This window comes from Budorcas taxicolor, chromosome 8 (genome assembly GCF_023091745.1).
Source record: "Budorcas taxicolor isolate Tak-1 chromosome 8, Takin1.1, whole genome shotgun sequence".
Lineage (NCBI taxonomy): Eukaryota > Metazoa > Chordata > Mammalia > Artiodactyla > Bovidae > Budorcas > Budorcas taxicolor.
The window spans coordinates 53,746,277-53,763,702 of NC_068917.1; the positions used below are offsets into that span (position 1 = coordinate 53,746,277).

General features: G+C 39.8%; 1 protein-coding gene across 1 annotated transcript in view; it reads left to right on the plus strand.

Moving 5' to 3' along the window:
- Positions 1-17,026, plus strand: part of RORB (RAR related orphan receptor B) — a 51,259-nt gene extending 34,233 nt beyond the window's left edge. The window contains exons 7-9 of the mRNA XM_052644523.1: positions 3,072-3,182; positions 6,114-6,226; positions 16,871-17,026. Coding sequence (XP_052500483.1) covers positions 3,072-3,182; positions 6,114-6,226; positions 16,871-17,026 — 380 coding nt within the window. The remainder of the gene's footprint in view (positions 1-3,071; positions 3,183-6,113; positions 6,227-16,870) is intronic.
- The last annotated feature ends 400 nt before the right edge of the window (positions 17,027-17,426 follow it).

Consider the following 17,426-nt stretch of genomic DNA (forward strand, 5'->3'; position numbering starts at 1 on the left):
TATCTTGGAATGTGAAGTCAAGTGGGCCTTAGAAAGCATCACTATGAACAAAGTTAGTGGAGCTGATGGAATTCCAGTTGAGCTGCTTCAAATCCTGAAAGATGATGCTGTGAAAGTGCTGCACTCAATATGCCAGCAAATTTGGAAAACTCAGCAGTGGCCACAGGACTGGAAAAGGTCAGTTTTCATTCCAATCCCAAAGAAAGGCAATGCCAAAGAAGGCTCAAACTACTGCACAATTGCACTCATCTCACATGCTAGTAAAGTAATGCTGAAAATTCTCCAAGCCAGGCTTCAGCAATACGTGAACCACGAACTCCCTGATGTACAAGCTGGTTTTAGAAAAGCAGAGGAACCAGAGATCAAATTGCTAACATCCGCTGGATCATGGAAAAAGCAAGAGAGTTCCAGAAAAACATCTATTTCTGCTTTATTGACTATGCCAAAGCCTTTGACTGTGTGGATCACAATCAGCTGTGGAAAATTCTGAAAGAGATGGGAATACCAGACCACCTGACCTGCCTCTTGAGAAATCTGTATGCAGGTCAGGAAGCAACAGTAAGAACTGGACATGGAACAACAGACTGATTCCAAATAGGAAAAGGAGTACGTCAAGGCTGTATATTGTCACCCTGCTTATTTAACTTCTATGCAGAGTACATCATGAGAAACGTTGGGCTGGAAGAAGCACAAGCTGGAATCAAGATTGCCGGGAGAAATATCAATAACCTCAGATATGCAGATGACACCACCCTTATGGCAGAAAGTGAAGAGGAACTAAAAAGCCTCTTGATGAAAGTGAAAAAGGAGAGTGAAAAAGTTGGCTTAAAGCTCAACATTCAGGAAACGAAGATCATGGCATCTGGTCCCATCACTTCATGGCAAATACATGGGAAACAGTAGAAACAGTGTCAGACTTTACTTTTTTGGGCTCCAAAATCACTGCCGATGGTGATTGCAGCCATGAAATTAAAGGACGCTTACTTCTTGGAAGAAAAGTTATGACCAATCTAGATAGCATATTCAAAAGCAGAGACATTACTTTGCCGACTAAGGTCCATCTAGTCAAGGCTATGGTTTTTCCTGTGGTCATGTGTGGATGTGAGAGTTGGACTGTGAAGAAGGCTGAGTGCCGAAGAATTGATGCTTTTGAAGTGTGGTGTTGGAGAAGACTCTTGAGAGTCCCTTGGACTGCAAGGAGATCCAACCAGTCCATTCTGAAGGAGATCAACCATGGGATTTCTTTGGAAGGAATGATGATAAAGCTGAAGCTCCAGTACTTTGGCCACCTCATGCCAAGAGTTGACTCATTGGAAAAGACTCTGATGCTGGGAGGGACTGGGGGCAGGAGGAGAAGGGGATGACTGAGGATGAGATGGCTGAATGGCATCACGGACTCGATGGACGTGAGTCTGAGTGAACTCCAGGAGATGGTGATGGACAAGGGAGGCCTGGTGTGCTGGGATTCATGGGGTCGCAAAGAGTCGGACACGACTGAGCGACTGAACTGAACTGAACTGAACTGGGCCCTCTCGATACCAACCATGTTTCATTCAGAAGTCAATGAAAACTGATTCTAAAGAACTGGGATGCATTTTAAGCACTCTTTATAGGATCAGGTTTTCTTTTACTTTCTAGCTTACTGCTTCACAAAGTTTATCGTATAGACCACTGGTGGTCCATGGGTGATCTCTTAAGTTTCTTTTGCAAGTTTATAATCATGAACTAAGATGTTTAAAGGAGGAACTCTTTCACTTGTTTTGCACCCAGAGTCATGGGTTCTCCCTATTAATTCATTAAGTTCTGAGAGCACAAACAGCATGGGTGCCAACTAGCCCTAAATGATCCCCAGACCATTCCTGTGGGAGGGCAGGATAGTCAGTCTCTGGAAGTGTGTCATTCACTTCCAGTCATCAGTGTACGGGGTGGATAAGAATGTTAGCAAAGATGGACTGATGCCAGGAAAGGTTTTAACTATTGGCAGTGTCATTTGTTCCATATCCTGCCCACAGACATCAAAGAAGGCCACTTCCCTTTCACCTTTTGTGCTGTTAACTGATATGGTAGCCAACAGCAAGTCCACCAGGGCCGGCAGTGTTTCCCTCCTGTAGCTGATACACATCCCTGTCATCTCCAAAGCTAGATTTTCAAGAAAGGAGGGAAAGCATTGGCAAGCAACTTGGGTATATTTCCAGCTTCATAAAATAAACATTTACCAAGGATCAGTGTAGGGATGAAGCATTGTTTTGTGAGGATCCACAATGGCTAAGCGCCTGACCTGCGAGTCGTTCATTAGAAGGTAAAAAGGAATGAATGTTTGCTCCTCAGTCAAATTTCCAGGAAATTACAGGCACTTTATCTCCATTCTCTTAGTCTGAGGCCCATGGACATCCTACATCGCCAGTGACATCCTATAAGTGTCACTAAAAATGACAGCCCTTGGCTCATTATACATAATATTTTAGGTTTTCCATGAATGCTATCTCTGTACTAAAGGATCCTCAAATCGCTAATTTAAAGTTTTTCAGTTGGAACTAATTTCAAATTTACAAGATTAGAGTGGGGTTATATAGTCCCAGTTGGATATTACAATGGGCGCACACTGTCTCTATCTGCCCTTCATTGGTAATTTTGACTTTCATTACCTGGTCAAGGCATTGCCCACTTTTCTCACTCACAATCATCACCAAATCACTTCTCAGGTTTTCCTGATGGTTCAGCAGGTGAAGAATCCACCTGCAATGCAGGAGGCACTGGAGATGGGGGTTTGATCCCTGGGTTGAGAAGATTCCCCTGGAGAAGGGAATGGCTACCCACTTCAGCATTTTTCCCTGGAGAATCCCATGGACAGAGGAGCCTGATGGGTTCATGGGGTCCCAAAGAGTCAGACACAACTGAGTGACTAAGCGCACAGCAGAGCACAAATCACTTCTTCTGGCCAGGAACTTGGAAATATTTTTTTCTGTGTGCTTACTATGCAAGACCTTGAATAATTTCTTGATTATGGGACTTTTTCTTACTGTTATACCATTCTATTCAAGTATTTTCACTTGATTTGCCTTCTTTTATAGGTTCTGATGACTTAGTGAATGAAGCATTTGACTTTGCAAAGAATTTGTGTTCCTTGCAGCTGACTGAGGAAGAGATTGCTTTGTTCTCCTCTGCTGTTCTGATATCTCCAGGTAGGGAGGTCTGAGGTAACCATTTAAAAAAAAAAAAAAAAAAACTGTTTGCTATCTTTAACATGAATCGCACCTACCCAAGCCAAGGTTGTCTGGAGAAACTTTCAAAGAACTATATTTTATTTAGCAAGCTTGTAATATTTTTGGATAATTCAAAGAAAAGTACCCTTACGTTAATTTGAATGATCCATTTCATCTCAAATGCAAGAATAGGGTGTGTGGTAAGGTTGACTCCAGATTCAGAACAGCATCATCATTTCTTAAGGGATAAATGAAGACAGATAGTGGCCTGAATTATAATCAAGTTCTATTTTGATTTTAAGAATAAAGGACACAGAAAAAATGTCCAATAAGGTGAGGCTTAGAAATATACCTGAATGAACAAGCCAGCATAAGGATTAAAACAAGTACTTTCTTTTCTTTAAATATCTGTTTCACTGGCCTTTCTATCCAAATTATTGTTAGCATTCTTACTTCCGGCAAATGCGGGCGCCTCTTTGTTGTTGTTTAAAGCAATATTAGAAGCTGTAAAAGGAGGTAAGGACAGCAGAGGAAACGATGGCTCCCACTAAAGACTGGGAAAGGAAGGGCCTCTGATGTGGTGGTAGACGCTTTAGAACAGGTCCCATCACCAAGTATCTGGGTGAGCTTGAACACCTGACCCCTCAGAATCTCAGTTTCCTCACCTGCAAAGAGGGCTGAGTTTCATGATAATAAAGACCCAGTCTAGCTCTGAAATGCAACAAACAGCGGAAAGTTTTCAAAGCAGGTAAGGTATGACATTTATAGCTCAAATAGCACTACAGTCATTGAAATTCTTTTTCAAATCATGTGCCAGTTTGAAACTGTATAGAATCCTCATAAATGCATGGTTCCTTCCTCAACCAGAATGAAAAGTCAGAGCTGCTCATTCAGTCATCTGTTGGGTTAGATTTGAGGTCAAGGAATAGCAGTGTCATTAACAGTTCTCTATAGAAAGAAAGACACATTCCTGGTCATTTTCTGGTCAAGAGACTCATTCCTTCTATAAACCATTTATCTCTAGAGACTTGCTCTTTTCTCTTTTCTTACACCTAACACATTTTTCAGTGAGGCTGGAAGAAATTAATCTTCCTGGTGATGGGACTTGTTGACATATCACTCTAGCTATGTGTACCCATAATACAGCCTTTACACTTTGTATCCGGTAGACTTTATTACTTATTTTTTAATTTTTTAATGATTTTAAAAATTTGGCTCTGTTTTTTATTCCCTTATCAAAAATGGAAGTTAGTTATCAATTGGCATATTATTACTAACAGTTTCTTTCGTGGCTCTGTCTAAAATAAAGTTGCTCCTCCAAGCTTTTCCCTTTTTTTTTTAACCCTAAAAGGTTTTCCAGACTTGGCAGCACAAAGATAAATGAAAGAAGTGACAAGAAAGATTTATTTCTGGTAGCAACCAAATGCCAAATAATTTTCCGCCAGCCATTTTCTCATTGCATTTGCTTCTTCCCATCAATTATAGTTCAGTAGAAGATAGAGCCTGCAGGTCTGTGATGAGGCAGGTGGTTTCACTCTGATTCCCACTTCCTCAAAGGAAGCAATACAAAATTCACTGTCCTCTTAGGTATGTGTGTGGCAAATCAGTAAATTCCTAGCAGCAAATATTTAAGACACAATATATCAAATCTAAACAATCCATGAAGATAATTTCCCCATTTGAAAGGCAAATGTGCTTCTTATGAGTGAAAAATCAGCTGAACTATGAGCCTTTTTCTAGGAAGAATATGCTAAAGCCATCAAATTCCAGAGTTTGGAAGCAAAGCATGAGATTTAGCTTATTCTACCCGGTGGGGAATCTTCCAGCCCTGCTCACAGACCCACACTCAGAGGCTTCTAGAAGCAACTCCAAGATACCATGTTTGCCACCTTGGCATAGTGCCATATTTAAAGAGGAAAGACAGTATTCCCGTCTGTGGAGGCTCCATCTCATGCCAGACACACCCTTCCGCCCAGGTTCTTGCCATAATAGTTACTGTCTATTCAGCTCCAGATGGTTTAGGGAAGGGAGAAGCAGGGAAACTTAATGTATCCTGATTGACAATGGTCACTAAAGGTTTTTGTGCTCACTTACGTAAGGGTTTGCTTAACTGTTGGCTAGACTTGTCCTGGCCCTGTCTAGGATTACAGAATCGAGTTTCTCACCTGACCTGAACTGTGTTCAGAAGGATCATGTGAAGTTCTTTTCCATGAGTATTTGTTCAGCATTTGGACACTCTGGGTGTCTCTTCACTGAAGTTTCAACCTAAGGCATTGATGCTGGACTGAATTTTGTCACCACAGTATAAAGCATCTGGGAAGAAAGAAGAACAAAGTGAAAGAACAAAGAGAGGGAGGGAGGAAAGAAAAAAGAAAGTAGGAAAGGCTAAAGGAAAGGAGGGATTATCCTAGCCATTATTTAAACATTCAATATAGAAAAAGAGGACACAGGATTAATTTTTATGTTGATTCATGTCGATAGTATATAAAATATAACAGCTTATATAAAAGAAGGGAGATCCTGAATACCAAAAATACTCCTTTACAATAGATTTTCTTCACTTCTATAATTCATTTATTTACAAATCATTAACTTACACTTTGAAAGAAAATCTAAGCATATGTCCAGGGAATGAGTTAGAGATGTCAACTGTCACAGACAGTAAGACACGTGGAGTGTCTTTGAATCACTGTGTCCTTACCTCCACCCTGATTTCCTTTAAGTGTTTTGTACATTACTGTCCTCATGGCATTACTTATAAACTATTTGTTTTAGAAAAATAATTACATGTCTTCAGAAGCAATTTAGACTAATTTGAGTTAGGTCTAAATCTCAGCACTTACATAGGTAGGTGAAATACAACGAAGCTTACCTTCTGTTCCCTTCCTACCTACCCTTTTCCTTTCTTAGACCGAGCCTGGCTGATAGAACCAAGGAAGGTCCAGAAGCTTCAGGAAAAAATTTATTTTGCACTTCAACATGTGATTCAGAAGAATCACCTGGATGATGAGACCTTGGCGAAGGTAGGTCCTCGGAGCACAGACCCCCTGTCACTGACAGAGCCCAGTGAGCGGGGGAGGGCTAGTCATATAAGGCAAGGGACATTTCTCATCAGCAACAAGGTCTGAAGTTTACCAAAGGTGGCATAAACTTCAAGTGTGCGTTTTAAAAGGGACACTGCTGCTGCTAAGTCACTTCAATCGTGTCCGACTCTGTGCGACCCCATAGATGGCAGCCCACCAGGCTCCCCCGTCCCTGGGATTCTCCAGGCAAGAACACTGGAGTGGGTTGCCATTTCCTCCTCCAATGCATGAAAGTGAAAAGTGAAAGTGAAGTCACTCAGTCATGTCTGACTCTTAGCGACCCCATAGACTGCAGCCTACCAGGCTCCTCCATCCATGGGATATTCCAGGCAAGAGTGCTGGAGAAAGGGGACACTAGGAAACTATAATAAGTTGAGAGCATAATAACTTCTTAGTCAAGGATGATACTGATGGGTCTGAACCCCAGATAGAGGAAGACACATTATAGGAACTGAGGGTGCTTATCTGAAGAACAAAAGCAAGGAAACAAGTCTTCAAAAATCACATGTGAAGAAAGAGGAGACTTTGCGCCACGTGGGAGTCTGGTCTGGACAAAAGAATGGTTAGATTTTTATTCAAAATAAGGAAGAACTATAAAGTGATGAGAACTGCTGAACAGAGGGTAGACCACTGAGTGGAGTGAGGTCCCTGTCATTGGTCAGATTCTTAGAGATTCTGCCTTGTTTCCTTTCAGATATGTTTTTATTTTTTATTTATTTATTTATTTTTTTTAGTATTAAGTTTTTTATTTTTTTAATTTTAAAATCTTTAATTCTTACATGTGTTTTTAATGGCAGTCCTACCCAGAGTAGAAGATTAGACTGATGCCTTGTAAATTTTCCTTCAACTCTAATCTCCTCACCTCTAATCTGGGATTTTTTCAAAATGAAATATCTCAAGGGCAGACTGCATGCACAGCGCTTTGCACTTCATTCACAATTCAGCTTAATTAAAAATAGTGATCCTTTAGAAGAATTCTGGAAAAAGTTATGTACCAACATAAAATGATCATAAGAGGAATAAGGAGTTTTCTAATGATATCTAGCATTATTTTAGATCCTAAAGTATCTTAAATTTCTTAAGAATTGGAGTTTTTTTTTAGAGGTTGAGCAACTAAGAAGTAGAGCTTATCCTCAGTTAAAGATGACAGTTATCCGACTCTATATTTTTATCATTAAAACTCTCCCACTCTGCTCTTGAAGTTCTTTATTTTAAAAGGCGGGGGGGAGGGGGGCTCTGCTGGAGATACTATCAGATTTTACTTTGCACATACAGAGTACTACCATAAAAAACCTCCCTGAGTTAAATATGCTGCTTCATTATGGTAATATTTTGCTAAAATTAACACATCACTAGGAAGAACATTTCTATACCATAGAGTGATAGTTCTCTTTGATGTAACTTGTCACTTATCACATGGGCAAGGACAAATCCCATGCTCTTCATACCTCAATTTTCTCCCAGGTAAGAGCAAAACTGCAACATGCTTTCAGATACACTGTGCAGAAATGATGATACTGTGGATATATGCATCTGTCTCTAATTGCTGTGTAGCATGTATGCAAAAATGCATCTGGTTAGTTAATGTTGGCAGGAAGAATGTTTCTTGCATTTGGATCCCCCTAAGACTTTAGTCCCCATATTTACCACCCTAAAATCCAGAGTTAGACAAAAACTACTCCACTTCAGGGGATCATCTTCTTATCAGAAAACCATGGTTCTTTTGTCTGTAAAATGAAGATTATAATTTCTTACTCCTATAGAGAAGTATAGGTTCAAATGAGATATATACACTGCGTAAATTCTAACACACTGTGACATGGTGATTATTACTTCCCCAAGACAGTAACCCTTGTGCTTATTCCATTTTCTACTACTTGGTTGGTATCCTGATGGTGATCCGAGGTATTTGGGGGTAGATAGGAGAGAAATTGAAGATGAAACATATGTAATAGCAAAAAAAAAAAAAAATTAAAACACCAAGTAAAGTCAGCTTAACTCTCCTTTTTCCACCTTTAGTGGGAAAGGTATACAATTATTTTATTTTTTAAGTATAATTAACATACAACATTATATTAGGCTTAGGTATATAACATAATGATTCAATATTTGTATATGTTGTGAAGAGTCATGTCCGACTTACAAAGACTCAGACATGACTGAGCAACCGAACTGAACTGATATGTTGTGAAACGAACACCACAGTAAGTCTAGTTAAATCCATTCAGTTCTTTTCTTATGGAAAGAGAATGTTGTAAATCTGGGAATCAGAGAAAGTGTTACAAAGGATAATTTCTTATACAAAATTCACTAGAGCCAAATGACAAAGCATTGCTTCCACTAGTCATGTGTGGATATTGAGTTTCTGTGTGGACATTTCGCTGTAACGGTCATCATTTGATAGGATGTTATGTGAACTAGGGGCTTCCCTGGTGGCTCAGAGGGTAAAGAATCTGCCCACAATGCAGGAAACCCAGGTTCATTCCCTGGATCAGGAAGATTCCCTGGAGAAGGGAATGGCTACCCACTCCAGTATTCCTGCCTGCAGAATTCCATGGACCGGGAAGCCTGGTGGGCTACAGTCCATGGGGTCACAAAGAGTCGAACATGACTGAGCGACTAACACTATGTGAACGAATGTGGAGGGACCATGAAATGGAATGAGAATTGGGTTCTCGTTTCTCCCTGCTCTGGACCGTGTGGTTTTGCATAGTCACTCCATTTGTCTGTCTCAGGTTCAAGTGTGTTGGGGAAAGGGAAGGGACAGGCAAGTCTCTTGAGTTCCTGACTGCCTTCATACTCTAAGGACAATGGCGCCATTGACATATAGGGACACCCACTCATCAAACCCATGCTCTCCAAAAGAAATAAACAGCTTCATTTAAATCCACGGAGAACTATTCCACCATACCACAGATACTTTTCATATTTTCAGAAATTTCTTCTTTCACCTTCATAGCCATGGAGCTCTTTTGCTCCATGACACCCCTAAAAGAGTGACCCCCCTGGGCAATCGGGCACACAGTATGAAGCTTATCTCCAGAAAACTGCACATATGCAACTGCTGTATTCAAGTCCAGTGGTTTGGGTTATAGTCTCAGTAAGTAGGGTGGATCTGCCTCTGTGCAAAGGACAAAGATTGTTAATACTGCCAGCCACTTTGACTCTGAACAGGTGTAGCCAGCTTCAAGTGAGGTGCAGGGTTCAGACATAGTTATTAGATTTCATCTTGAAAAAACTGTCTCCAAAACACTTTCTGCATGCCTACTTCCTGAAATTAAAGTTCAAGTAGCAATGCCTTATACTTTTGACCAAACTTGGACCTGGAGAGGATTTTAAATTCAGGAATTTTAATCCATTAACTAAAAGTTCTCAACCCCTGTGTATTAATCAGTTTATTAATTTTTTTGTTTGTTTGGGGTAAAAATAAATAATCTAGTTTCCTCTTTTCATGATCATAATGATAATATGTACCATATATATAATGAACCATTAGAACTAGCTTAGTTATTCTGCACAACTGACTTAATCTCTGTGTCTCAGTTTTCTTATTTGTAAAATGTGATTAAAGATAGCATTGATGTCATATGGTTATTTTGAGGACTGAATGAGATCAAATATAAGCATGGTACATGATTCATAACCAATATGTAAATGCTGTTGTTGTAGCTGCTGTGGACAGAAGAAACTTTTTTTCCACAGGGAAATGTTTTATCCAAGAAATGGGTATATTTGAACTAATCGCTGATGAATGCATACTGTTTCAAAGGATGGAAGTTAGAGGTTTAGGGAGGTGAAGTATGGCATTCCAAGTGATGGGGGCAATGATATATATATAAGAAAGTATACGCTGTATGCAGACCATGAATAATAGTTAGATTTGGCTGGATCCCGGATTGGAGAAGTGAGGAAATGAGATAACACTGGTCACTCTCACTACAGCTCACAAAAGAAATACATGGAGAAGAACATGGACATGTCAAGCCACTCCAGTATTCTTGTCTGGAAAATCCCATAAACAGAGGAGGCTGGCAGGCTACAGTCCATGGGGTCACAAAGAGTCAGATACCACTGAGCGACTAAACATGTATACACATACACGGGCTTCTCTGGTGGCTCAGACAGTAAAGAATCTGACTGGTGGTTCAGGAAGATCCCCTAGAGAGGGGAATAGCTACCCACTCCAGTATTCTTGGAGAATTCCATGGACAGAGGAGCCTGGAGGGCCACAGTCCATGGGTCACAAAGAGCTGGACATGACTGAGTGACTATCACTTACTATGTATATATATGTATATGTATGTATATATGTATATGCATATATACACATATATTTTTAAGCCCCATATGACTAGGGGAGGCAGCCCATCTGTTCTCTGGGCTTCACTTTTTTTTTTTGTCTCCTAAATAAGGAGGTTGGACTGGATGGTCGTTAAGGTCCCTTCAGTATAACATTCTTTGACTCTAGAAGAGAAAAACAAAGGTTCCTTCTAACATCTTCTTTTGCCTCCCAGTATTCAGTCCTGTGCAGTAGTTTTAAGGACTCTTTAGATGTTCTGCCACTACAATAAGTGAATAAATAGATTTCTCCAGGTCTTGCAGATTCAAATGAGTACTCTATGCACTATCGTACTGAATTTAGGGTGATATTCTAGTCCCAAAGCATACACTGTTTATCAACCCCACATCCAGGGGTCAGCATTCCTATCAGGCTTTCTGTTTCTGGCAGAACAACAAAACTATCCAACACAGAGAGGGGAATTTTTCTAATGTAGCAACAGCAAGTTTCTAAATAAAAGCTTATATGAGGGAAGGTTTACACAGCCCTACTTTACAGTGTTAATAATTGAGATTTTTATCTGAAAGAAATCACTCCTAGTCACTCTCACTTTAGTAAGCACTATTAGGATACAGAGTTAGGAAAAAAAAAAAACAGCTGTGCTGACTCATAGGTAGGGTCTATGGAGCAAGCAAACACTGATTGAGAGATCAGTGAGAACTGCCAAGGATCGTTTACAATGATTTTCATTGCTGTCTCAGTAAGATCAAAAGAGACTATGTCATGATTAATAATGGGATGTTTACACCTGAAGCCTGCTTATTCTTTGTGCAGGACACTAGATGTCACATTAGAATTCCTAGCAGGTGGGCCTGCGATTCATCAGTTTAATCTTGAACAGCACAGTCTGTCCAGTCACCACTTGAGTCCCTGCTCAGATGATGTGGCCTCGTGGTCTGAGCCTCCCTGTTCTCCTTCATATTTAGTTAGGAATTTGTTTTATATTTAATTTTTCCGTACTTTCTTAAACTACAACATACGAGCAGAAAGTTCTTAACTTGTTAGTGTTTAGCTCAATGAATCATCACGCAGTTAACATACCAGTGTAACCGCTGCCCAGGTTAGGACCAGGCACCCCAGAAGCCCTCCTCAGGTTTCGCCAAGTAGGATATACCCTGTAAAATAATGCAAGAAGAGGCAAGATTACAGAAAACAGTTCAACAGATCATCCAAGATTTCTAATTCCAAATCAATTCTCAAGAAATAGCTTTCTTAGGGAATAGTTTTCTGCTTCAACCTACATGTATAATGAGTGTGTATTGGGTGCCAGATGCAGGGGAGGGAGCAAAAAATAATACACAGTCTTGGCCCGTGAGTGGAAAGTTTGCTTGAGGAATCCCTGAGAGAGATCAGATTATTTCAATTCATGTTAGTCATTTATAGTTTGCTGGCATACACTATAGGTCCCACACCCAGAAATGTTAGGGATTATCTGTCAGACTAATAGACGATAAGAAGAAGCGAGGTGTTCTTTGTTTGTCTGTTTTCTGGCTATTCCACAAGACATTCAGTATCTTAGTTCCCTGACCAACAATGGAACCTGTGCCCCCTGCCATGGAAGCTCTGAGCCTTAAACCACTGGACCACCAGGCAAGTTCCAGAAGAGAGGTTTTGATGTTACTTCCCACTTACGAAGTTGCAAGTTGATGTATTGGTTAGGACTCTTGAGTTACAAGGAACAAGAACCAACTCCCGCTAGGAAAAGCAAGAAGATAATAAAACTAATGAAGAGAAATCTCATGGAACCTAAGGTCAGAAATCCAGCCCCCATTCAGGAAATGCTGGGACAAGAAATTGGGAAGCCTTCAGAATCCTTCATCCCACAAGTTTCTCTCTCTTTAGGTATCTGCTTTCTTCTTCTCCCTCTCTGAATACCAGTTTTCTCTGCTTCCTTGGTCTTGGTGAAATATGGCTAGCTCTTAGCTCCTTAGGTCACTAGAAAGTAATTTAGAAAGTACATTTAGAAAGTAATTCGCTGGCTCTCTGTCTGATTCCAGATTCCAATCCTAGCTGAAGCAAGTGTCTGCTTCCACTTTAGTCAGCCATTCCCAGAGTAGAGAAAACATCCTTTACAGCATGGATGTCAGGATGGAGTAAGGATGGTGGAAGAGGGCTGTGACCTGAACAGATACCTCAGATTCAGTGCTGGAAGTCTAGGCCAAATATCTAGAATTAGCTAAACAAAAACTCCAAAAAGAGTGAATGGAGAAGACGAATGAATGTGCAGCCTCACTGTATATTTCCTGTCTTTATCAGTGCTTCTGTGGTTTCTTCTGCTTTAATCAAGCCATTGTTGACTTCCTGCTTCATGTAGGAAGGCATCATGATGGCCTAAAATCTCACATGATCTCTAGTTTTCACCTTTGCATGTTCCATTTTTTCAACATCAAATGTGCCAATTATAAAATTGTGGGTTTTTTCATAAAACCACCCTCTGGAAAGAAGCATAGGATTATTATCTATTCTCAAGCAGCTATTTTTCTTCTTATAGACCCCTGTAGGTATAAGCTGAAGCTTCTTTCTTACAAGAAATGTTTATCATAAGAGAGTGAGATGAGTAAATGAGTGTGAAAATGCCTTTTTCTAGACCCTCTGTCTACTCCTGCCATGGGGATTATTTAAACATGATGAAATCTCATGATAATTTGAAATCAACTACACCTTCCATCTCCAAGTGCTTCTAGATCACCACCCCAGCTATTTAAAAAGTGGCTGAGCCTTCAACTACTGCTGAGGCTTCTCTGAGCTCCTTTTGACATGGGGGTTTCCCAGCTGCGGTACAGCTGAGTTTCCCAGCTGAGTAATATCTTCTCAACCCAGGGTTTGAACCCACTTCTCCTGTATCTTCTGCATTGGCAGGAGGATTCTTAACTACTGAGCCTCCTGGGGAAACCTCAACACACAATATGTGTGTGTGTTCTCAGTCACTTGTCATGCCCGACTCTTTGCAACCCCATGGACTATAGCCCACCAGGCTCCTCTGTCTGTGGGATTATCCTGGCAAGAATACTGGAGTGAGTTGCCATTTCCTCCTCCAGGGGATCTTCCTGACCCAGGGATCAAACCTGCATCTCCTGCGTCTCCTGTATTGCAGATAGATTCTTTACTGCTGAGCCATCTAGGAAGCAAACATACAATACATAGAGAATCAATTTTGGTTGCTTGTTTAGGGGCTAAGCTGGTTTCTTGTCCTCTGTGTTATTTGGCTGAACAAACATGACCTTGACTATTTCTCTCCTTGAGGGAAGCATTACTGTCATAGATGGCTTGTATTGACTCACTTAACCCTCCCAACAACTCTCTGAGGTAGGGACTGTCATAATTGTCATCTGACAGATAAGGAAGCTAATAGGTTAAGTGACTTGTTCAAGATTATACAACTGTAAAGAGCAAGTCAGGGATTCAAATGCAGAGAGTCAGGCCCATTGAAAGCCCATATTTTTATCACTAGACTAATCCTCTTTATGTAGTATTTGTGTTTAATAGGGAACTCAAGAAATTTCATTACTTGTCTCTCACCAAACTAATAGAACCAAGCAAATGAAACCTTCCCTCTCTAGATATGATCATTTCTGATCAGCCTCCAGAAAAGAAGTTAACTTGACACTCAGTTACCAGGACTATTTCTTCTATGATAAAGAATTTGTCACTTTTAAAAAACAGCTGTAAATTTATAAGATTTGAATCTCTTAACAGTTCTTCTCAAAGTCTCTTCTATGGACCCAGTGCACCAGTATCCTCAGGATATGTATTTCAAACATTAAATCTGAGCTCCACATCTAGGTTTCATGAAACAGAATCCCTACAAGTGGATTGCAGTAATCTGCATTTTTAGGAAGCACCCCAGCAATTCTTGTGCACACCAAAGACTGACAAGCATTACAGAGTTGCATCTGGGTGTTTTAGGAACTCTGCACACCATCAATTCAACTGCAGATAATTATAGAAAGCTTTCAAAGCCTCTATGCATTCAGTAGCTATTTCAGGGAGAATTGTAATGTGCAAGAAGTTTTCCGAAATTGTTACAGTCTCCTTCTGTGTGAACCAGCTGGTTAAGAAAGCTTGAATAATTTCCCAAGGGACTCTAGTTAGTGGACATTTGTACACTCTTCACCTATGAAAATATAGAAAGGACACTGCTTTCCACCAGGATTCAAATCAGATCTTTCAGAATGGGATTCTGATCATCGTTCTTAAAATTCTTCTAAAGACCTTAACAGAGACCGTGAGACCTAGCATAACCTGACTATGCAGCCTCCCCAGCTTTATCCTTGAACATGCTCACCCACTGCTCCAGGGACACTAAACTTCTTTTAGTTCTAATACCGCATATGATCCTGGAACATATTATACACCCCCGAGCCCCAGCATCTGGTTAGCTCTCTCTCCCTTCAGAGCCCAGCTTAAATGGTCCTTTCTCAGAAGTGCCTACCTTAAAGAAGTCAGAGCATCCTATTATGTACCACTGGTCCTAGCATCGTTCCTCCATGGCACTCGCCACAGTTTTTCAGTCTGCTTTTGACTGTGTGGTCATATTCATCTGTCTCCCCACATAGATTATAAGCAATAACACTACTGTTTTGTGAATTCTGGTATCTAATAGAAGTGTCTGCTACCAGTTTAAGTACCTCACAACGTTGAAAAGTCCTGATTCTTAGTCTAAAACTTAACATCCATTCTGTAAAGATTCTACAGTTTTTTTTTTTTCATTTCTGTCCCTGTGATTAAATAGCAGTGAACTGAAAATTCTGAACCCCAGACTTCTTTGTGTGTTCTAGATCCCTTTAATGAATATGTCAACAGCTCTAATCCTGGTGCTATTTTTAAATGGCTCATAGTGTGGTTATATAGTCATTAGTTGTTAAAAGGAAAGTTAATGAAAGAGTGGAAATTTCTGATTTTGAAAAGTCACAAAGTAACTAATTATCTATTTCCTCCTTTACTTCAAAGGCTGAAATGGTTTCTTATTATTGAATAGAGTAGGGAGAGCAGTGAGCCTAATTGGTGATTAGATGGGTTTATTTTATTTCATCATTGCTTTCAAGTGTACCTTTGGTCAACTATATGAACTATCAAGCTTATCTTTTGTAAAAGTATTATCTATATGAGAGTATTTCTTATTCCCACAGTAATTTGATCACAATGATACTTGGTTTTAAGCAATTTTGACACTAAATGATGGATTCTAAGTGTTTCAGAATGACAAGTGTGTTAAAAGCTAGAATTGTCCAGAACCTGATGACATATGTAGTGTTTAACAAACTGTGGGTATTTTAAATTATTAAAACACTGTCTTCTGGGTATTTAAATTTAAAAAATTATATCTTACATGATACTAACATATCAAAACCTAACAGTTATAAGTGGATGTTCTAAAAAAAATAATAATAAGTGGATGTTCTAAAAAATAATAATAATAAGTGGATGTTCTCCCATGACTTTTTAAAACACCTCCCCAAGGAAGCTGAGTGCCAGTGACCTCCCAAATTCTCCCTTAATTAAATATAGGTTTCATTTTATGCATTAAAGTGGGAAAGGATTAGAGAGATAGTGGCAAGCTAGTGACTGGACAGCAGAGCAGCCCAGAGCATTGTGAATTACACCTCATATGATTGATGTTATACCTTTCTAACACTGTCATCTTCCAAAACTAAAAATCTGATATTCATGTTATAAAAGTCTATGGGAAATGGTATTCATGTTATAAAAATCTATGGGAAATGGTAGATAAGGATATTAGCTAATTGTGTTTCATGCCTACAGTATTCTTAGCACTTTCATATTAATTTCGTCACTTGGTTTATACAACAACTCAATGAAATAGATGCTACGAGTAAGTCCATTTTACAAATGAGAAAACTGAGACATAGAGGGTGTCACAGACATATAGCCATTTAGCTACTTTAGAACCAGGATTCCAACTTAGTCAGCCTGCCCGGCCAGCACCTCCTCCTAATGATTAGACTAAACTCCCTTCCATACATACTTTCTATAAGAACAATGAACTAGGAAGCTTGGTCCTGCTTTCTTTCCTGCTCTTTATTTTCTCTTTAGAGAGTGGGGGAGGAAGGTGTTTTGTTTTGTTTTGTTCTAAAGGAGAAGCTGAAAGTGAGCCTTCTTTCTTTTTGAACATCTTTTTCCAAAGTCGGTTCCCTTCATCTGGGGCCAGGGAGGACACTGATTCAGGAGACAGAGCACTAATGAGCTTCCCTCTTTGTCTCCTTCCCTGTCTCTCCACTCTGCAGCTAATAGCCAAGATACCAACCATCACAGCAGTTTGCAACTTGCACGGGGAGAAGCTGCAGGTATTTAAGCAATCGCATCCAGACATAGTGAATACACTCTTTCCTCCGTTATACAAGGAGCTCTTTAATCCTGACTGTGCCACCGTCTGCAAATGAAGGCGACAAGCGAACTGTCTCATAGTCGTGGAATGCATCACCATTAAGACAAAAGCAATGTGTTCATGAAGACTTAAGGAAAATGTCACTACTGCAACATTAGGAATGTCCTGCACTTAATAGAATTATTTTTCACCGCTACAGTTTGAAGAATGTAAATATGCACCTGAGTGGGGCTCTTTTATTTGTTTGTTTGTTTTTGAAATGACCATAAATATACAAATATAGGACACTGGGTGTTATCTTTTTTTAATTTTATTCAGGTATGTTTGGGGAAACAACTGTTTATAGAATTTTATTGTAGATATATACAAGAACAGAGCAGTACTTTACATGATTACTTTTCCTGTTGATTGTTCAAATATAATTTAAGAAAATTCCACTTAATAGGCTTACTGAT